Source organism: Balaenoptera borealis, assembly GCF_965194805.1.
Source record: "Balaenoptera borealis genome assembly, chromosome: 3".
NCBI lineage: Eukaryota > Metazoa > Chordata > Mammalia > Artiodactyla > Balaenopteridae > Balaenoptera > Balaenoptera borealis.
Window position 1 is genome coordinate 104865363 of NC_138866.1, and position 23451 is coordinate 104888813.

Here is a 23451-nt window from a genome sequence, read left to right on the forward strand (position 1 = left end):
ACCATCAGCACAATCAATTTTAGAACATTTTTATTACCCCTCCCCCACCAAAAAAATCTTGCAACCCTTTAGTCAACCCCCCATCATCTGCCAGGGCTAGGCAACCACTGAACTACTTTCTGTCTCTATAGATTTGCCTATTCTGGACATTTCATATAATATGTGGTCCTATTAGAATGGAATCATATGATATGTGGTTTTTTTGTGAATTGCTTCTTTCATATAGCATATTTTCAAGGTTCATCCATATTGTGGTATGCATCAGTACTTCATTCCTTTCTGGTGCTGAATAATATTCCATTGTACGAATATACTACTTTTTATTTACCTATTAATCAGTTTATTATCATTTGAGTCATTTCCACTTTTTGTCTTTTCTGCAATAAACATTTGTGTACAACTTTTTGTGAGGGTATATGTTTTCATTTCTCTTGGGTATATAGCTAGGAGTGGGCTGCTGGATCATGTGGTAACTTTATGTGTGAACTTTTGAGAAACTGCCAGACTGTTTTCCACAGTGGCTGCACAATTTTGTATTCCTACCAACAGCGTTTGAAGGTTTGAATTTCACCACATTTTCTCCAACCCTTGTTATTGTCCATCTTTTTTTATTATAGTTATCTTAGCTGGTGTGAAGCGGTATCTCATTATGGTTTGATTTGCACTTCCCTGAAGACTAATGATTTTGAACACCTTTTCATCTCCTTTTTGGCTATATGTATATCTTCTTTGGAGGAATGCCTGTTCAGGATACTTGCCCATTTTAAAAATAGCTCTTTTATATTCTAGACAGGTCTCTTACTAAATAAAAGATGTGCAAAATTTACGTCCCTTTCTGTGGTTTGTCTTTTCATTTTATTTATGGTATCCTTTAAAATGAAATGTTTTTAATTTTGATGATGTCTAGTTTATTGATTTTTCTTTCTTTGCTTGTGTTTCTGGTGTCATTTCTAAGAAATCATCACCTAATTCATGAATATTTATACCTATGTTTTCTTTAAAGAGCTTTATGGTTTTAGCTTTTGAGGTTAGGCCTTTGATCCATTCTGAGTTGATTTTTGTACATGGTGTGAGATAAGGGTCCAACTCCATTCTTTTACATGTGGACATCCACTTATCCCAGTACCACTTGTTGAAAAGACTATTCTTTCCCCCATTGAATGGTCTTGTTACCTTCGTTGAAGATCAGTTGACCTTAAATGTGAAGTTTATTTCTGGATTCCCAAGTTAATTCCAAAAAAAACTGGAATTTTTGACTGCTTACTGTGTTCAGGCACAATCCTAAGCACAAATGCACTTACCCCTCATAGTAACTCTGTGAGATGGGCACTATTCTTACCCCCACTTCACGGATGAAGTAGCTAAGATAATGATTTGCCCAAGCTAGTAAGTGGCAGACCCAGGACATGAATTTAGACGACTGCCTTGAGAGCCTGAGCTTTTAACCATGCTATAAATAAATGAGAGAAGTCAAAACTTGGAATCCCACTAAATAGTTCGTTTTAAACAAAACAGCTGTAGGTCAAATTGGCCACTTAGTTTGGAAAAACCACAACAGAGGAGGAGCTTTACTAGCTTGCTTCCTACTGAGTATTAGAGATGGACCTGTCTTCCTTGGTTGAAACCCCTCCATCGCCAACTTAAGAATTTATAAATCAACGCACTACTTCGGCTTCTTCTGTTCTTGCAGCAGGACAGACGTTAGCGCTTACCGGCGAAGGGCGGAAAAGCCGCAGAGCCCACTCCCCAGTTCTCAGCCCCGCCGCAGCCTCGCGCTATTTTCTGCCAACAGTATGGGCGTGGACAGAATCGCCCCCCCGGCTGGAGGCCGCTCGTGTTGTCGTAACTCTCGCGGGAAGATGCGTCGTTGCCTCGGTAACGGCGTCGCGGCCGCGAAAGATGGCGGGGCGAAGTTTTAAGGTTAGTTCAACTCTACACTGCTGGGTAGCAGCTAGGTTTCGGGCGGTCCTGCGGACACTGGAATTCATTTAACTTTGGGTCTGAAAGTGTCTCTTTTACAGGGACGGGGCGTTTCAGGGACTCCGCTTCCACCACGCGTTCAGCAACCTTCCACACCTCGTCGGGACCTCCTCGCCAAGGAGGAAGAATATAAGTAAGAAATTTGGCGGTTCAGCTTTTCCTTCTTTCTTTCACTTAAATGAGGCTGCTTACAAATACTTTTCCTGGTGACTGACTGGATCTTTGGGACCATTCACTGTCCAGCAGTTTATCATCCCGTTCGCTTGCCCTTCTTTATCTTTTTAACTTGAGCTGCGACCTCGTAGCTGTTGAAAGTGGGCGAAAATTTAACCCAAGTGAGTAAACCTGTTCGTCAGCGAGACGATACCGCTAGAAGTAGTTTGGATAGCAGGAATTGCCACGAATAGTTCAGTTTCTAGTTAGAGGAATTCCACTTAATTTCAAGTTCCTAGAGTTTACGTATGTAAATTTCTTTTAGGTTTGGTTTCTAAACTGAAAGCATGTTTCTCAGGGCATTTGGAATTACCGTTCTCATCCGCATTTGGTGGTGTTGGGAGGATTTTCCTTCCTTATCTGCTGTCAGTGTAATTACAGCTATCCTGACAACATGTGCTTTCATTCTTGGACCACTCCATTCTTCATCCCCCGGTTTTCATGCAGCGGTCAGAGTAATCTTTTAATTTTATCTTGTCACTCCTTTGTCTAAAACTTTGCAGTGGTTTCCATTTGCACTTCAAAAGCTCTGTCACACCTGGCTCCTACCTCTTGTGTGATCTTGACCTCTCTCCTTTTTGCCAACCAGAATGGCCTTTCTTGACTATGACAAGTAGGCTCCCCATTACTCTGTTTTAATTGTGTAATTAAATTTTCGTTGTAATTAGCATAACTTGTTACAGTAAATTCATTTGTTTACTTTTTGTCTGTTTCCTCCACTGGACTGTTAGTTCCACAAGGTCAGAGACCATGTCCTTTATTTGCCCTCGTATATACCCTTACCAAAAAAATTATATTTTAAAAATTCACCTTTTTAATTTAACGTAATTTAATTTAAAACTTGGGAAAGATTCTGGCAGTTCCTCAAATGGTTTAACATAGAGTTACCAAATGATCTGTACTTAAAATTAAAGCATGTTTAGAGTTAAAACTGAAGTGTACTTTCTTTAGATAAACTAGACACGTGTCAACTTGCATGTAGAAACAGTGATCTTCCACTGCTTGATGAAATGGGCCTATTATTCAAGTATGAGTGTACTTAATCAATGGTTCTGTTGTTCATATACAGCTCTGAATCAGCTGTTTTCAACCCAAAACATTTGTTTTCTTTACCATGCACCAGATAGCGCTAAATACATGCACTGATTAGGTTAATTCATTTGGTTATTTAAGGATCTATTTGCATCTGGCCCTTCATTAAGGGTATGGTCCTGATCAAAGTCAGGCATCTATAAGGACTATTCTATTTTAGCAAAAGTTTTGTGGTAAAGACTCCCAGTTGTTACTTGTTCTGTTATATGCACTCTGAGGTGTGCAAATCTGAGGTGTTTGAACAGAGTAGCTCCCAGGCACTGCTTGAAATTTGTGATCAGCACTATGCGTAAGGATGAAATGTCTGGCCATCCTTATAGGCAAGAATATGAGTTCATAACAGAGTATTTTGCCACATGTTGTCTTGGTGGTAAGCATATGGGGATGTTGTTTTAATCAAATGAACACAGCACTTTCCAGGGATCCCAATCCAGAATCTTTTACAATCAGCTCCTGTCAAATAGTTGGAGGAAATAATCACTATATGAGACAGTAAACCAAGGAATATGCTGATCACTCAAGTCAATAGATATTCCATGCCTTGTGCGTATATCATAAAACCAGAGAGCTAAACAATAAGATTACGTGACATCTGGTTTAATTGATCTTGATAACTGGAAGGGCAAGCCTTCCCCCAAACTTCTTGCCCATAAATGCCAATTACATTGGATTTATAGATTAATTTGCAGAGAACTGACATCTTTATGCTGTTGAATCTGCCCTTCCACGAATGTGATATATCTCTATTTACATGTGGGTGTTTTGGGTATCCATTAATAATATTTTATCATATTACTACATAAGAGTCCTGCATGTACAATTTTTTCAAGGTACCTTATAGTTTTTTCTTGCTATAATGAATGGCTCTTTTTCTACTACATTTTCTAATTGGTTATATGTATAGAAACATTACTGATTTTTGTATGTTGATCCTAGACCTATATTTATATAGATTGTCAGCTCTGCTGAACTGTCTTATTCTGCAGAGTCCGTTGAGTTTTTTATAAAGACAGTTATATCATATGCAAATTGTGATAGTTTTGTCCCTTTACAATTTCTTCTGCATCCTTTTTCTTGATCTGGTTAGAACTTCCAGTGCAATATGAAATAGAAAAAGTAATGGTAAGCATTTTTATCTTAGTTATGATTTTCAGGAGCCCACTTTTAATAATTTATCACTACATTTGAGGTTTGCTGTAGCGTTTTGGTATTTTTTTAATCAGGCTTAAGGACGCTGTTTCCCTTAATTCTTTATTTTTTAATTAAGGATAGCTGATATGCAGTATTATACCCTTAATTTGTATTTTGAATGAATGTTAAATTTTAACAAAGCTTTCCCCCCCCCAAATTTATTTAGGCGATGAAATTTTTTTCACCCCCTCGTTTAATGTTTTAACATACTGAACTACAAAGGCAGATTTCTTGTTTTCTTTTAAAGTCCCCTGGATTAGATTGCTTTAATTTTATGGAGGTTATTTTTCATCTATAAACAGAAATGAAATTGGTCTTGCACTTTTTTCTAGCTCTTTGCCTTTCTGATTTTGATGTGATTATTATCCTAGCCACATAAAATAAGCTGAATAGTTTTCCTTTTTCGTTTTAGTCTGTTCTTGGAAGCTTCTTGTAATCAGAGATCATCTGCCCTTTGATTAAAATTGTGAAACTGAGTCTAGTGTGGGTGTGTTTTTTTGCCTGTGAATGCAGTTTCTTTAATAATTTTTGCATCCAGAATAAATTTTGGTTATTTGCTAGTTTTCTGGAAAAGTGTCCACTTCATGTATGTTTTAAAATGTATTAACATACATTTATTCTAATTATGCTCTTATGTTTTAAGTCTTGACTGTATCTGTAACCTTATACACACCTTCTTTTGGGGACTTTTCTGTCAGTCTTGCTGGGAGGTGTATATGTTTTATTGGTCTTTTCACAGAATTAGCTTTTGGTTTTATTGCTAATCTATGTGATTTAAATTTTTTTTTGATTAGTCTTATCTCTATTATTTCTCTCTCTTCTAATGGTGGATTTATTTCTTCTTTTTTTAGTTTCTTTTTTTAGTTTAGTTTTTCTTATTTTTTAATACATACATTTAATTTCTGTATATTTCTCTCCAACCACAGCGTATCGGTTTTTCAGTATCTGTTTTGATATATATATTTCTTTTGTGGTTATTTAGTTTTAAATATTTTATGATTTTTCATAGTGATGATTTTAGGAGTGTGTTTTTGTAGTTCCCAAGCATCTGTTTGTTTGCTTGTTTGTTTTATTTTTGTTATTTTATAATTTATTTTTAATTGTACTGTGGTCAGAGAATGTATATAATATTGATTTTCAAAAATGTTTGAAACTTAGTTGTGACCAGGTACATGTTGAATTTTTGTAAATATTCTGTGTGTTCTTTGATAGAAAGTGTATTCACTATTTGTTGACTCATATCTTAGATCAAGCTAATTAATGTTGCTGTCCATAACATCAGTATCATCACCATTTTTTTTTTCTAGTAGCTGTATTGGTTTCTGTTAGAGATGTACTGAAATCAGCTATAATTATGATTTAAAAATTTCTCCTTATAATTGTGTCCAATTTTGTGTGGGGGCTATATTGTTTGATTTATTTAAATCCTCTTGATGAATAATTCCTTTTGTTATTATGTAGCGTCTGTTATATCTTTTTCATTCCTTTATTCTCAAACTTTTTATGTCATTTAGCTTTATGAAGAGCATTTCTTTTATATTGTCTGGTAATTTCTGCCTTCTAATGAGTGAATTTATTTACATTATTTTGTTTATTAATTTGAAGTTGTTTGGGCCGTCTTATTTTTGTTTTCTATTTATGCCTTTTCTTTGGTTTTTTTTTTCTGTCTTTTGTTGGTTGAATGAGTTTTCATTATGTCTTTATTGTTCCTTTACTGGTTTGGAAAGACCTTAGAATGCTTTAACTTGGTTTCCGTCATTTGTCAAGTTATATAATACTTATTTCCCCTTTGCTTTGAATACCCTTACCTGTTATTTTCATATTCTGTACTAATTTAGATTTATCATCGTGTTTTCTCATTTCTTTGCATTTTTTTCTGGGTTCAATTTCCTCTTTTCTGAAGCATAGACCATTCATTACTTCTCTGTATGAAAATTGGAGTCTTAAATTCTCCAGTCTTACCCGAAAATTTTGTTACTTTGCACTTATTCTTCAAAGATTGTTTAGCTGAATATAGAACTTGAAATGGCTAGTCCCTGCCCCCCCACCTCCCGATGGTCCATTAAAGATACCATTTCATTGTCCATTGGAATCTAGAGATATTGATAAGGCATCTACTGCCAGCTTTTAAGATAGTCATGCTGGTAGACTATTTTTCTCTCTTCTTTTTAAATATTTGCTTTGTAATTTAAAGAACATTCTCCTTGTCTTTGAAGTTCTGCAGTTTCATTATGATGTGTACAGGTGTGGATTTGTTTTCTTAATTCTGCTTGAGGTCCCTATATTTAGTCATTTCTGGAACATTCTCAGCATTATCTCTTTTTTAAAAAAGTATTGTCTTTTGTTTTATGTTTCTCGCTATATTCTTCAAGTTTCAAATATTTGTCATTTTTCTTTTTGCTTTGTTGCAGTATACTTGATTTACAACATTATACTATTTTCAGGTATACAGCATAGTGATTCAAAACTTTTATAGATTATACTCCATTTAAAGTTATTATAAAATAATGGCTATATTTCCTGTGCTGTACAATATATCCTTGTATCTTATTTATTTTATACATAGTAATTTGTATCTCTTAATCCTTTACCCCTATTGTGCTCCTCCCCCCTTCCCTCTCTCCATTGGTAACCACTTGTTTGTTCTCTACATATATGGGTCTGTTTCTGTTTTGTTATATTCATTATTTGCTTCATTTTTCAGATTCCACACATAAGTGATAACACACAGTATTTGTCTTTCTCTGACTTATTTCACTAAGCATAATACCCTCCAGGTCCATTCATGTTGTTGCAAATGGCAAAATTTCATTCTTTTTTATAACTGAATAGTATTCCATGATATGTATGCAGATATATAGATAGATAGATAGATAGATAGATATATCTCACATCTTCTTTATCCATTCATCTGTTGATGAACATGGAGGTTGCTTCCATATCTTGGCTATTGTAAATAATGCTGCTATGAACATTGGGGTGCATATATCTCTTCAGAGTAATGTTTTCATTTTCTTTGGATATATATCCAGGAGTGGAATTACTGGGTCATATGGTAGTTATATCTTTAAGTTTTTGAGAAACTGCCATACTGTTTTCCACAGTGGCTGCACCAATTTACGTTCCCACCAACAGTGCACAAGGGTTCCCTTTTCTCCACATCCTTGCCAACATTTGTTATTTGTGGTCTTTTTGATGATAGCCATTCTGACAGGTGTGAGGTCATACCTTATTGTAGTTTTGCTTTGCATTTCTCTGATGATTAACAGTGTTGAGCATTTCATGTGCCAGTTGGCCATCTGTGTTCTTCTGCGGGAAAATGTCTATTCAGGTCTTCTGCCCATTTTTTAACCAGGTTATTTGTTTTTTTGATATTGAGTAGTTTGAGCTATTTATATAGTTTGGGCATTAAACCCTTGTTGGTCATATCATTTGCAAATATTTTCTCCCATTCAGTAGATTGTCTTTTAATTTTGTCAATGCTTTCTTTTCCTTTCCTTTCCTTATAAATTTAATTAGGTCCTATTATTTATTTAGTTAGTTAGTTTCCTCTGCCTTAGGAGACAGATCCAAAAATTACTGCTGTGGTTTATGTCAGAGTGTTCTGCCTCTGTTTTCTTCTGGAGTTTTATGGTTTATGGTCTTACATTTAAGTCTTTAATCCATTTTGAGTTTATTTTTGAATATGCTATGAAAAAATGTTCTAATTTCATTCTTTTACATGTAACAGTCCAGTCGTCCCAGCACCACTTATTGAAAGACTGTCTTTTCCTCATTGTATATTTTTGCTTCCTTTGTCATAGATTGCCCATATAAGTGTGGGTTTGTTTCTGGGTTCACTATTCTGTTCCATTGATCTGTGTGTCTGGTTTTGTTCCAGTACCATACTGTTTTGGCTACTGTAGCTTTGTAGTATAATGATTATGGATCAATCCAAGAAGAATATATAACAATTATAAATATATATGCACCCAACATAGGAGTATCTAAATACATAGTGCAAATGACAACAGACATGACGTACAGTAACACAATAATAGTAGGGAACTTTAACACCCCACTTACATCAATGGACAGATCATTCAGACAGAAAAATCAATGAGGAAACACTGGCCTTAAATGACACGTTAGACCAAACAGAATACATAGTATTCTATTCAAAGGCAACAGAATACACATTCTTTTCAAGATCACATGCTAGCTAACAAGTCTCAGTAAATTTAAGAAAATTGAAATCATATCAAGCATCTTTTCCACCTACAGTACTATGAGATTAGAAATCACCTACAAGAAAAAAACTGCAAAAAACACAAACATGTGGAGGCTAAAAAATATGCTACTAAACCAGTGGATCACTGCAGAAATCAAGGAGGAAATCAGAAAATACCTGGAGACAAATGAAAATGAAAACACAGCAATCCAAATTGTATGGGATGCAGCAAAAGCAGTTCTGAGACGGAAGTTTATAGCGATACAAGCCTGCCTCAGGAAACAAGAAAAATCTCAAATAAACAACCTAACCTTACACCTAAAGGAATTAGAAATAGAAGAACAAACAAAACCCAAAGTTAGTAGAAGGAAAGACATAACAATCTGTTGATTGTCCCTCCTGGGCACTTGTTTCTTAATGCAATTTGTTACCTTTGTGAAGACATCTTTAGTAGGGTTTGCTTTCTGAGAGAGTTGCATGTGTTCTAGATGAGTAAATCTCTAAGGGTGGTTTTGCATTTAACTTTATTAGCTTATCAGAGATTTCACTGGTTCTAAGCCAGCTTTCTATATTAAAGTTTTGGCATAGTGTCCCTGTACCATCTGGGTAAGATGAACTTGGACTACACTCCTGTGTGCTCTGATTACTCACAAGGGAATCTTTTCCACACATGGCTCTAGTTTCATTTCCATTCACCTAAGGTTATGGGTAGTGTTTTTGTGGTCTGTGGTTCACAGGTGTAGCCCTTCATGACTCTCTCATGTGCATCAGTTTCTAGCTGTTAAGCTGTTCTGGCTTCTGTTCCTGTTTACTGCTCTCATTTTGAGTTGGTGCTTCATTTTTAGTGCCAGGGTATTTTCCTTTCCTGAGTTTAAGTTTAGCAATATTTCCTTCATTATATTTTATCCAGGATTTCTATGGGTTTGGGAGCAGAAGAATAGCCTTTTGATTTATCTCAGCCTGCTCTATTGACCAGAAACCTCTAATGGTTCTTGTTAAGGAAATTTGAAAAATCAGGTAAAGGCATCTTGAATACAACTTTAAGTTTTTATTAGATATTTTTATTTTGATTAACTCATCCTAAGATATAAAAATATTTCTTAAAACATCAGACTTTTTTAAGAAGAGATATGATGCTGCTTTTTTTCTTCCTGGGGGTGGGAGTCATCACTGGTTTGTGGTACTTCTGAATCACATATCTAAAAAAACAAGGTATCTCATTTTAAAAATTGCTCTGCGTATTTTCTTCATATAACTTCAGAAGAGCCTAGATAGTCTAGAAATGTGACCTATGAATAGAATTTAAAAGTTACATGCTTTTGAAGATGTTTATTATAATGTTAACCTTTAAAACTGAGAAGGGGACTTCAGCTAACAGGGGGAATGGTTTAGGTTTAGTACATTATGTTAACTTCAACTCTAGAATATTTCATAGCCATTTAAGGCACTAATTATAAAAATTATATAGAGATAAATATATTCCATCTGTATTGTTATGGCAGAACAGTACAAAATTGTGTGTGTGCTTACAGATGAAAATTAGAAGGGAATTTTAAAAATGATTGGATGATGGTGGTAGGATGATGAGCAATTTTTTCTTTAAAAATGGTTTCCCTCAATGGCATTGCTATTCTTACAGTCTTAATTGGACTAAATAGTATTCCTATTCTTTGCTAGATTCCAAATAGATTGAAAAAAAAAAAAGGAGTGGCAGGTGTAGGTCGAAGTAATCACCTGTATTCCTGATGAAGCTGATATTGAAGTATGTAGCTGAGATATGAGCCACCTCAGGTCAGCTCACTAAACCCCAGATATACCTCCCCAGTCACCTGAACACCCCTGATGAAATCAGCCCCCTCCACACCCCACCCCACTCCTGTTCCCAATTGGAGTTGATCCCAAGGACATGGAGAGTGGAACTGAGTTGAACCCACCCAGTTTATTCTTCCCAAATAAACCATTCCACCTGAAGTAATGGCCAGGGAGAGGCTAGGAGTTACATGGTTTGAACTTCCACCAGAAAGAAGAAGGATCATGGGGATTTGGAGATAAGCTTTGTAACAAAAATGTCATATGTATGTTTTGGCATTTATTGATTAGCTAAATTGTAGTTATTGAAATTTAATTACTTTCATTTTTGTGTTACAATCTTCAGTCTATCACAATTATTATTTTCTGCTTTTAGGCGTTTAAATGCAGAATTAGAGGCAAAAACGGCTGATCTGGTTCGACAAGCTGAGGAAGTAATAGTAAGTGAATGTACAATTAATAGTAATTCCATGTAAGTGCTAGTTTTTTAACTTTTTAATTTGATGTGTAACATACATACAAAAAAGTGCCCAAAGCATAAATATTCAGCTCAATGAATTATCATAAATTGAACATCAATATATGCATAAGTATGTGTATACAGGCATGTATATGTTTTTGATAAGCACACTTTTTTTTTTTTTTAATTTATTTTTGGCTGCATTGGGTCTTCGCTGTGGTGCGTGGGCTTCTCATTGCAGTGGCTTCTCTTGTTGCGGAGCACGGGCTCTAGAGCATAGGCTCAGTAGTTGTGGTGCATGGGCTTAGTTGCTCCGCGGCATGTGCGATCTTCCCAGACCAGGGCTCGAACCTGTGTCCCCTGCATTGGCAGGCGGATTCTTAACCACTGCGCCACCAGGGAAGCCCAGCACACGTTTTCTGAAAGCCACTGAAAAAGTGTTTTCCATTTAGATATTCCAATCATCTAATTAATAGGAACATTAATATTTAATAGTATTTCCCACTATTTTAAGATTAATGTTTGCAAGTAGCTATATAGAATTAGTACTGGTAATTCAGTAAGGATAGAAATAAAATGGTCTCTGGACAGAAGCTGAATAAAGGTTCACAACTACCATTAATGCTCAGATAGTAACCTGTTTCTTAAACTCTGCAGTTGGATGTAACGCAGATTCTTAGGGCTAGACCATAATCCGATTTATAGTCAGGAAAAATGTACTGAGGTTACATCACTAGACAATGTAAGCATATTTGCCCCATTCTGGCTACCAAATTGGTTATTCCTACTTTAAGCATCCGTCCCTAAGTATCAGCATTCCCAATATTAGTTGATAGGATATAGTTATATTCCTTAGAGGAATAAAGTAGCTGTTTTCAAACTTTTTAAATTTTTTATTCTAATTCATTTATAATTCTCTTTCATTTAAATCCCACCCCCACCCCACTTTGGAGTTGATGGAGGCAGGGAAGAATAGGCAATATTTTAATGTCTTAGACAGATCCATCATTATTTGTTGGTTTAGGAATGAGAAACATATATAACAAACATTTCAAGTAATATTTAGATAATGGTTACAGATTTACTAGTTGCATTTGTAATTAAATATTTTACTAAAAAATAAACATTTTATTACATCTTTTAGTTTTTGTCAGTGTCTGAAGAGCAGGAAAATAATTTTTCTGAAAATAATGTTCAGAAACTCAACATTATACTAGAGTGAGGGATTCATTATGTATTCTGATCAGAGTCCTCTAATGGATATAACTTTTGCCACATTGAATTTTTGTTTTTTCACTTTCATATTAATACGTCTTCTCCAAAAGCTTTCACTCTTAGTGCTTCATTTTTAGCACTTTCATTTCTATGTGGTCGTCTTAACATTGAAGTTTTTCTGATTTGAGACAAGTTTTTCTATCCATTAAATGGATTTATGTTTCCACTTCTTGTGAACCTTATTTCCTTTGCATGTTACAGAAGATGGAAGCTCTAATGTAGTTGGGAAGCAGGAGTCAGCTAAGATCATATAAAGGCATTGGCATTCTTACAATTTTGCCTTAGAATTGACTCTTTTAACCAAGAATGAATGAAAGGGTGAAACTACATTGTACCAGATCTTATTTTGATGCCATAGCTTTTAGAATTCTGTGCTTTGATTTTATAGAAATTGTGGACAACTCTGAAATAATTAATGATCAGAAAGGCACTTGAATATATCCTAGTTTTGTGCGTTATTTTCCTATATGACTTTGTTTTATTTAACTAGAGAGATCAGCAAGAAGTACGATCTCAGTCTATTTCAACACAAATTAAATCATATGAAGAGGAAGATGATTACAGTTTAAGGTAAGACTTAAATTCCCAAACACCTTAAAAACTTTTTCTTTTTACTGGGTAAATGCTTTAAGATTGTTTTCTGTTTTTTTTTTTTTAATTAAGGTATATTTGACATACATTATATTGGTTTTAGGTGTACAACACAATGATTCAGTATTTGTATATATTGTGAAATGATCACCACAGTAAGTATAGTTAATATCCATTACCATACATAGTTACAGAATCTTTTTTCCCTGTGATGAAAACTTTTAAGATCTACTTTTTTAGCAGCTTTCAAATATGCCATTAGTATTATTAAGTATAGTCTCCATGCTGTACATTACATCCCTATGATTTACTTATTTTATAATTGGAAATTTGTACCCTTTGACTCCTTTCACCTATTTCGCCTGCTCCCAACCAACCAGCCTCTGGCAACCATCAATCTGTTCTCTGTATCTACAGGCTTGTTTTTATTTGTCTGTTTTTAGATTCCACGTACAAGTGAGATCACTTATTTGCCTTTGTCTTTCTCTGACTTATTTCACTTAGCATAATGCCCTCGAGGTCCATCCATGTTGTCAAAATGGCAAGATTTCATTCTTTTTTTATGGCTCAGTAATAGTTACATATATATATAAATATTATTTTATATAATACTTTAATATATATATATATATATATATATATATATATAAAGGCACATGTTCTTTTCTCATTCATCCATTGATGGACATTTAGGTTGTTTCCATATCTGGCCTATTGTAAATAATGTTGCAATGAACATGGAGGTGCATATATATTAAAAAATTAGTGTTTTCATTTTCTTCAGATAAATACCCAGAAGTGGGATTGCTGGATCATATGACTGTTCTGTTTTTAATATATTTTTTCTTTTTCCTTTTTTTTTTAATAGATCTTTATTGGCATATAATTGCTTCACAATACCGTGTTAGTTTCTGTTGCACAACAAAGTGAATCAGCCATATGCATACACATGTACCCATATCCCCTCCCTCTTGAGCCTCCCTCCCATCCTCCCTATCCCACCCCTCTAGGTCATTACATAGCACCGAACCCATCTCCCTGTGCTATGCTGCTGCTTCCCACCAACCAACTGTTTTACTTTCAGTAGTGTATATATGTTGATGCTACTCTCACTTCACCCCAGCTTTGCCCTCCTACCCCATGTCATCAGGTCCATTCTCTATGTCTGCCTCTTTATTTCTGCCCTGCAACTAGGTTCATCAGTACCATTTTTTTTTTTTTGGATTCCATATATATGCATTAGCATACGGTATTTGTTTTTCTCTTTCCGACTTACTTCACTCTGTATACAGACTCTAGGTCCATACACCTCACTACAAATAACTCAATTTCGTTTCTTTTTATGGCTGAGTAATATTCCATTGTATATATGTGCCACATCTTCTTTACCCATCCCTCTGTCGATGGACACTTAGGTTGTTTCCATGTCCTGGCTATTGTAAGTAGTGCTGCAGTGGACATTGTGGTGCATGTCTCTTTTTGAATTATGGTTTTCTCAGGGTATATACCCAGCAGTGGGATTGCTGGGTCATATAATAGTTCCATTTTTAGTTTTTTTAGGAACCTCCATACTGTTTTCCATAGTGGTTGTATCAATTTACACTCCCACCAACAGTGTAGGAAGGTTCCATTTTCACCACACCCTTTCCAGCATTTATTGTTTCTAGCTTGTTTGATAATGACCATTCTGACCAGCATGGGGCAATACCTCATTGTAGTTTTCATTTGCATGTTTTCTAATAATTAGTGATGTTGAGCATCTTTCATGTGCCTCTAGGCCATCTGTATGTCTTCCTTGATGAAATGTCTATTTAGGTCTTCTGCCCATTTTTTAACTGGATTGTTTGTTTTTTTGATATTGAGCTCCATGAGCTGTTTGTATATTTTGGAGATTAATCCTTTGTCTGTTGTTTCATTTGCAAATATTTTCTCCCATTCTGAGGGTTGTCTTTTTGTTTATGGTTTCCTTTGCTGTGCAAAAGCTTTTAAGTTTAATTAAGTCCCATTTGTTGATTTTTATTTCTGTTATTCTAGGAGGTGGGTCAAAAGAGATCTTGTTGTGGTTTATGTCAAAGAGTGTTTTTCCTATATTTTGCTCTAAAAGTTTTATAGTGTCTAGTCTTATATTTAAGTCTTTAATCCGTTTGGAGTTTATTTTTTTGTATGGTGTTAGGTAGTGTTCTAATTTCATTCTTTTACATGTAGCTGTCCAGTTTTCCCAGCACCACTTATTGAAGAGGCTGTCTTTTCTCCATTGTATGTTCATGCCTCCTTTGTTGTAAATTAGGTGCCCATATGTGTGTGGGTTTATCTCTGGGCATTCTATCCTGTACCATTGATTTGTATTTCTGTTTCTCTGCCAGTATCATACTGTCTTGATTACTGTAGCTTTGTGGTATAGTTTGAAGTTGGGGAGCCTGATTCCTCCAACTCTGTTTTTCTTTCTCAAGATTGCTTTGGCTATTCGGGGTCTTTTGTGTTTCCATACAAATTGTAAGATTTTTTGTTCTAATTCTGTGAAGAATGCCATTGGTAGTTTGATAGGGATTGCATTGAATCTGTAGATTGCTTTGGGTAGTATAGTCATTTTCACAATATTGATTCTTCCAATCCAAGAACATGGTATATTTCTCCATCTCTTTGTGTCATCTTTGATTTCTTTCATCAGTGTTTTATAGTTTTCTGAGTACAAGTCTTTCGCCTCTTTAGGCAGGCTTATTCCTAGGTATTTTATTCTTTTTGTTGCAATGGTAAATGGGAGTGTTTCTTTAATATCTCTTTCTGATTTTTTGTTGTTGGTGTATAGGATTGCCAGAGATTTCTGTGTATTAATTTTGTATCCTGCAACCTTACCAGATTCATGGATTAGTTCTAGTAGTTTTCTGGTGACATCTTTAAGATTTTCTATGTATAGTATCGTGTCATCAAAAAATAATGACAGTTTTACTACTTCTTTTCCAATTTGTATTCCTTTTATTTCTTTTTCTTCTCTGATTGCCATGGCTAGGACTTCCAAAACTATGTTGAATAATAGTGGCGAGAGTGGGCATCCTTGTCTTGTTCCTGATCTTAGAGGAAATGCTTTCAGTTTTTCACCCTTGAGAATGATGTTTGCTGTGGGTTTGTCAAATATGGCCTTTATTATGTTGAGGTAGGTTCCCTCTATGCACACTTTCTGGAGAGTTTTTATCATAAATGGGTGTTGAATTTGTCAAAAGCTTTTTCTGCATCTATTGAGATGATCATATGGTTTTTATTCTTTAATTTGTTAATATAGTGTATCACATTGATTGATTTGCGTATATTGAAGAATCCTTGCATCCCTGGGATAAAACCCACTTGATCATGGTGTATGATCCTTTTAATGTGTTGTTGGATTCTGTTTGCTAGTATTTTGTTGAGGAATTTTGCATCTATATTCATCAGTGATATTGGTCTGTAATTTTCTTTTTTTGTAGTATCTTTGTCTGGTTTTGGTATCAGGGTGATGGTGGCCTCGTAGAATGAGTTTGGGAATGTTCCTTCCTCTGCAATTTTTCGGAAGAGTTTGAGAAGGATGTGTGTTAGCCCTTCTCTAAATGTTTGATAGAATTCACCTGTGAAGCCATCTGGTCCTGGACTTTTGTTTGTTGGAAGATTTTTAATTACAGTTTCAATTTCATTACTTGTGATAGGTCTGTTTAATTCTTTCTGGTTCAGTCTTGGGAAATTGTGCCATTCCAAGATTTTGTCCGTTTCTTTGTGGTTGTCCATTTTATTGGCATATAGTTGTTTGTAGTAGTCTTTTATAATCCTTTGTATTTCTGCAGTGTCAGTTGTGATTTCTCCTTTTTCATTTCTAATTTTATTGATTTGCATCCTCTCCCTTTTTTTCTTGATGAGTCTGGCTAAGGGTTTCTCAATTTTGTTTACCTTCTCAAAGAACCAGCTTTTAGTTTTATTGATCTTTGCTATTGTTTTCTTATTTCTATTTCATTTATTTCTACTCTGATCTTTATGATTTCTTTCCTTCTACTGACTTTAGGTTTTCTTTGTTCTTCTTTCTCTAGTTGTTTTAAGTGTAGGCTTAGATTGTTTATTTGAGATTTTTCTCGTTTCTTGAGGTGAGATTGAATTGCTCTCAACGTCCTTCTTAGAACTGCTTTTTCTGCATCCCATAGGTTTTGGGTCGTCATGTTTTTGTTGTCATTTGTTTCCATGTATTTTTTATTTCTTTGATTTCTTCAGTAATCTCTTGGTTATTTAGTAGCGCACTGTTTAGCCTCCATGTATTTGTGTGTTTTACAGTTTTTTTCCTGTAACTGATTTCCAATCTCATAGCGTTGTGGTCAGAAAAGATGCTTGATACAATTTCAGTTTTCTTAAATTTTTCAAGGCTTGATATGTGACCCAAGATGTGATATATCCTGGATAATGTTCCATGTGTACTTGAGAAGAAAGTGTATTCTGCCATTTTTGAGTGGAATGTTCTGTAAATATCAATTAGATCTATCTGGTCTATTGTGTCATTTAAAGCTTGTGTTTCTTTATGTATTTTCTGTTTGGATGATCTGTCCATTGGTATAAGTGGGTGTAAAATCCCCTACTGTTATTATGTTACTGTCGATTTCTCCTTTCATGGTTGTTAGCATTTGCCTTATGTATTGAGGTGCTCCTAAGTTGGGTGCATATATATTTATAATTGTTATATCTTCTTCTTGGAATGATCCCTTGATCATTATGTAGTGTCCTTCTTTGTCTCTTGTAATAATCTTTATTTTAAAGTCCATTTTGTCTGATATGAGAATTGCTACTCCAGCTTTCTTTTGATTTCCATTTGCATGGAATATCTTTTTCCACCCCCTCACTTGCAGTCTGTATGTGTCCCTAGGTCTGAAATAGGTCTCTTGTAAACAGCATATATATGGGTCTTGTTTTTGCATCCATTCAGCCAGTCTGTGTCTTTTGGTTGGGGCATTTAATCCATTTACATTGAAGGTTATTATCAATATGTATGTTCCTGTTACCATTTTCTTAATTGTTTTGGATTTGTTTTTGTGGGTCTTTTTCTTCTCTTGTGTTCTCTCTTAGAGAAGTTTCTTTAGCATTTGTTGTAAAGCTGGTTTGGTGCTGCTGAATTCTCTTAGCTTTTGCTTGTCTGAAAAGCTTTTGACTTTTCCATCGAATCTGAGTGAGATCCTTGCTGGGTAGAGTAATCTTGGTTGTAGGTTTTTCTCTTTCATCACTTTAAGTATATCCTGCCACTCCCTTCTGGCCTGCAGAGTTTCCGCTGAAAAATCAGCTGATAACCTTATGGGGATTCCTTTTTATGCTATTTTTTGTTTTTCCCTTGTTGCTTTTAATATTTTTTGTTGAATTTAATATTTGTTAGTTTGATTAATATGTGTCTTGATGTGTTTTTCCTAGGGTTTATCCTATATGGGACTCTCTGTGCTTCCCGGACTTGGGTGACTATTTCCTTTCCCATGTTTGGGAATTTTTCAACTATAATCTCTTCAAATATTTTCTCAGACCCTTTCTTTTTCTCTTCTTCTGGGACAACTATAATTCAAATGTTGGTGTGTTTAGTGTCGTCCCAGAGGTCTCTGAGATTGTCTTCCATTGTTTTCATTCTTATTTCTTTATTCTGCTCCTCAGCAGTTATTTCCACCATTTTGTCTTCTTCATTCTTCTGCCTCAGTTATTCTGTTTTTGATTCCTTCTAGTGTATTTTTCATTTCAGTTATCGTGTTGTTCATCTCTCTTTGTTTGTTCTTTAGTTCTTCTGGATCTTTGTTAAACATTTCTTGTATTTTCTCAGGCCATGCCTCCGTTCTATTTCTGAGATTCTGGATCATCTTTACTGTCATTACTCTGAATTCTTTTTCATGTAAATTGCCTATTTCCTCTTCATTTATTTGGCCTTGTAGGTTTTTACCTTGCTCCTTCATCTGTGTGATATTTTTTGCTGTCCCTTTTTCTTTTTTTTTTTTTTTATGAGTGGGATTGTTTTTCTGTCTTACTGGTTGTTTGGCCTGAGGCTTCCAACTCTGGAGTTTGTAGGCTGTTGGGTAGAGCTGGGTCTTGATGTTGAGATGATGAACTCCAAGAGACCTCACTCGGATCAGTGTTCCCTGGGGTCTGAGGTTCTCTGTTAGTGTGCAGTGGTTTGGACTCAGAGCTCCCTCCGCAGGAGCTTCGGACTGACCCCAGGCTCATGAACCGAGATCCCGCAAGCCACCTGGGGCAGAAATGAAAAAAGAGAACAATAACAAAATAAAAAATAAAATCAGACTAGGAAACTAACAGATATGTTAGGAAGAATATAAAAAAATATAAGTAAATGAATCAACAACCAGAAGGTACATCAGTACCACAATAGTAAAAAGAGGAGGAGGGAAAAGAAGAAAAAAAAAAGGTGGGGGGGAAGGCCTTAGCTGTGGAGAGCAGGGCCTAAGCAAGGGTGAGGTTTGGGCAGTGGGCGGGGCCAATGCTCAGGACCCACAGGGCTGGAAAAGGCTCTGGGGGCTTTGGGGGTGGGGTGGGGCTTAGATTCAAGGAACAGAAGGGGCCCAGGCATGACCCCCACCCCTGGTCTCAGAGGGCAGGGGACCGCATCTGGGAGCCCAGCAGGCTTCCTGGGCTTGATTGAGCAGCCCAAACAGCCGCCTCTCCTCTCCTGCTCCTCCAGTCTGGGGTCTGGGAGGACCCCTCCCACCTGCCTCTCCTGTTCTCCCCTTGGCCTCCTTCCTATGCCCCCAAGACCCACGTGACCTGGATGGGGGCTTTGGAGGGCAGGAGATTGACCTGGGAGCTCAGCAGGCGTCCTGGGCCCAAGTGGGTGAGGCAAACGCCATCGGCTACTCTCCTGCTCCTCCTGCAGGGTGCCTCCCACAGGGCCCCTCCCACCTGCCTCTCCTGATCTCCCTGGCCTTCCTCCTATGCCCACAAGGACCCATGCAGCCTGGAGGGGGCTTGGAGGGCAGGAGATCGGCCTGGGAGCTCAGCAGCCTCCCTGGCCTGAGTGGGCCAGGTGATCGCCCTCCACTCCTCTCCCGCTCTTCCTCTTCCCGGGGAGTTCCTCCCACCTGCTTCTCGTGATCTCCCTGGCCTCAGGGGCATCGATCTTGTCTGGCCTCCACTTCTCCTCCCACCTCGGTCCCCCTACGTCCTACTGGTTCACTCTGGGGTTCCTCCCATCTCCTCGGAGGTCAGAGTTCCCCACCAGCAGCCGGCAGGTGCCCTAGTTGTGGGGAGACACTAACTTTGTGTCTTTCCACACCACCATCTTGACTCCTCCCCCCTCTGTTTTTAATTTTTGAGGAACCTCCATACTGTTTTCCATAGAGGGTGTACCAAATTATGTTCCCACCAACAGTGTGCAAGGGTTCCCTTTTCTCCACAGCCTTGCTAGCATTTGTTATCTCTTATCTTTTGATAATAGCCATTCTTACAGGTGTGAGGTGATAGCTCATTGTTGTTTTGATTTACATTTCCCTGATGATTAGTGATGTTGAGCTTCTTCTCATGCATCTGTTGGCAATCTATTTGTCCTCTTGGGAAAATGTCTGTTTCACTTTTGCCCATTTTTAAATCCAATTGTTTGTTGGTTTTTTTTTTTTAATTGACTTTTATGAGATTTTTAAAATATATTTTTGATAGTAACCCTGTATCAGATACATGATTTGCAAATATTTTGTCCCATTCAGTAAATTACCTTTAGTCTTGTTGATGCTTTCCTTTGCTGTGCAGAAGCTTTTTAGTTTGATGTAGTCCCATGTATTATTTTTGCTTTTGTTGCCTTTGGTTTTGGTGTCAAATCCAAAAAAATAATCACTAAGACTGATGTCGAGGAGCTAGCCACCTATATTTTTCTTTTAGGAGCTTTATGGTTTCAGGTTTTACATTCAAATGTTTAATCCATTTGAGTTTATTTTTATGTATGATATAAGATAACAGTCCATTTTCTTTTTTTTACATGTGGCTATCCATTTTTCCCAGCACCATTTATTGAAGAAACTATCCTTTCCCCATTGTATATTCTTAGCTCCTTTGTCATAAATTAATTGAGCTTATATGAGTGAGTTTATTTCTGGGCTCTGTATTCTGCTGCATTGATCTATGTGTCTGTTTTCATGCCAATACCATACTGTTTTGATTACTATAGCTTTGTATAATAGCTTGAAATCGGGAGAATGCCATTTTTCTTGGATAGTGTATGTGGATCTGTTATTATATAATATCTTTTTACGTGTAAGTATTAGAAATCTATAATTTGAAGAATAAGGTAAGTTATAAAATACTAATAATTGGAAGCTTATACCAGTCAGACACAATGTAAACCTTTTACCTATTTTATCTTATTTAATTCTCAAAGTATTATTTTGAAATAAATATTACTGTCCTCATTTTAAAAAATGAGGAAACTGAAGCTTAGAGAAGTTCAGTAGATTGCCTAAGGACTTACAGATGGTATGTAATTTCACTGAGATCCAAACTACAATTAATTAATTAACAATTAGTTTTAATATGTCTCGGTTTAGCATCATTTATTATTAATATATGGTGTTTACTTTTTATCTGTAGATGTCCATTATTGTCTGAAGGGACAGTTCATTTACGTTCAGAAACTAAGGTATGAAATCAAACTTTATGTGAATGTGATTATATTCTGTAGAATTTAGGTTGTTTTTTAGATTTTTCTCTTTTTGTATTTATTATTCTCACTTTTATTGTGTTTATTGCGGGTAGGGTAGGGGGTGTTTTCTTTAAAATGCTTTTCCTGAGCCACAAGAACTCCAGGGCCCCTGCCTGTGAGTGGGCAGCTGGCACATGTCACTCCTGCAACATTTCTGGAAAGAAGGATGAGGTGGGCAGGCAGGCCCTCCCCCAAAGAGCTCCCCAGGCCAGCTCTGCTGGCCTCGGCCCCTCTGAAAAAGAAACCCAAACCCCAGAAGCACCCCACCCCTTGGGCTCACGAAGCTGGGTGTGTATCCCTGCTACCCCACAAGCGGCCTCCTCTCCGTCCTTCCTACCCCCTTTCCTTGGGCTTCTCCGTGCTCCCCTTGTGGGCACTTCAGCCCCAACCTGCCTGCTTCCCGCGCTGCCCTGGAAGATGCTTTCATATTTGCCGGGCTTGCCTGTTGTCTACAAAACCCAGGATGCTCACCCAGTGCACTCCAGCTGATTCTGGCTGGGCACCCTTCCCCCACCACTGGTCGCCTCTACCCTGTGACAGTGCACTGGCCTAGGGGGTAGAGGCAACCAGTCCCACCAGCCTCCCACTAGCTTGAAGGGAGCAGGTCCCAGGGCCCACAGCATGCCTTCCAGTAACAGCTAGAAATAGAATATTAGCCTTGATATTCAGAAGGGATGTCTTTATGAAATGTTGCTCATAAAATGAATTGAATCCTTTTTTGTCTCATAATTTCACTGAACAATTTGGAGATACATTGGAAAAATTCTAAGTGAAATTAAGTTTTCTCTCCAAAGCCCAAATTTACTAGATAGACGATCTGAAAAAGAAAAGTGTTCATATACAAAGAAGGTGATTGGGAAGGTTTATTTATTCATTTAAATATTTACAGTGTGTAGAGATCACTATTCCAGCTGCTGGGCACACTGGGATGTACAAATTCCCTATCATGGGAATCTAGACCTAAGGAATAGTATACGTGGAGGCCTATCTGAAGAATAATCGGTGAGGAGAATTAAATTCTGTGAATCAGAACATCCAGTTTAACATTCCGCTAACTAGTTGAATATCCTTGAATCTTTGGAACTCATTTTCTTATCTTTAAATCTCTTGGTCCTAGTAATAACTAGGTCTTTTCCAGGTATACAATTTTGGATTCCTTAAAATATAACTTGATTAATTCTCTGAAAATAGGAATTCTTCTGTGTAGCAATCTAGCAATTCTGTGTATTACACAATTTCCTTCCTTGGCAAGTGATTAGAGTCTAATTAATTAATCATTTAAATTCTTTTCATGTAGCCAAAGACCAAAAACGTTGATCCAATAAGCAAAGTTCAAAACAAATTACACTCTGCAAGTAAAGGAAGGAAATCAAATTCAAGGTATAGTACAGTTTTTACAGTATTACTTTTTTTTTAATTTTATAATTTATACTATCATTGTTCTTAATAAGTTCTGTTTCTCCAGATCTTTTTATACCCAAAATATACAAAATTGTACTCTGTATTTCTTCTCCACATTTAATAATTTAAAACATCTTCTAATCAGAAATGTCTTGCAACAGTTAATGAACATTTTGTATTGTTCTCTTAAGAAAAATTGCCACATTTCAAATTTTTTAAATGTTATTTTTAGCTAGATATTTTCTTAGATCGGAAACTAGAACCTAGATGTCTTTCTCTGCCTAGTTCTCTCAAATAGACTTATACTTTTTGAACACCATGCAGTATTTTATGTTGAGATACAGAATGATTTTGGCATGCTCTCAATAAAACTATAGTATAGTTATAATTTACATCCTATTGTTATTATTTTGGTGAGAAAGAATTCAAGAATTCAAGACTGTTTTTAGTACTTTAAGCATAAAAAGGGGACCCGAGGTTCTTTAGGATAGTAGACTTTCTAGAAAAGGAGGGTCACACCTGGAGTGGATGGTACCAACCAGCTTCTAATTC

The 23451-nt window shown here is 36.4% G+C and overlaps 1 protein-coding gene across 9 annotated transcripts in view; it reads left to right on the forward strand.

The window, feature by feature from the left end:
- TEX9 (testis expressed 9) overlaps nt 1-23451 on the forward strand; it is a 224665-nt gene that overhangs the window by 131714 nt on the left and 69500 nt on the right. For 5 of the 9 annotated variants that reach the window (XM_082388153.1, XM_082388152.1, XM_082388151.1 and 2 more), the window contains 6 exons: nt 1691-1920; nt 2022-2113; nt 10872-10935; nt 12721-12800; nt 21387-21435; nt 22796-22878. In XM_082388153.1, coding sequence (XP_082244279.1) covers nt 1691-1920; nt 2022-2113; nt 10872-10935; nt 12721-12800; nt 21387-21435; nt 22796-22878 — 598 coding nt within the window. The remainder of the gene's footprint in view (nt 1-1690; nt 1921-2021; nt 2114-10871; nt 10936-12720; nt 12801-21386; nt 21436-22795; nt 22879-23451) is intronic. The other 4 variants (XM_082388155.1, XM_082388154.1, XM_082388158.1 and 1 more) reach the window with 2 other exon arrangements.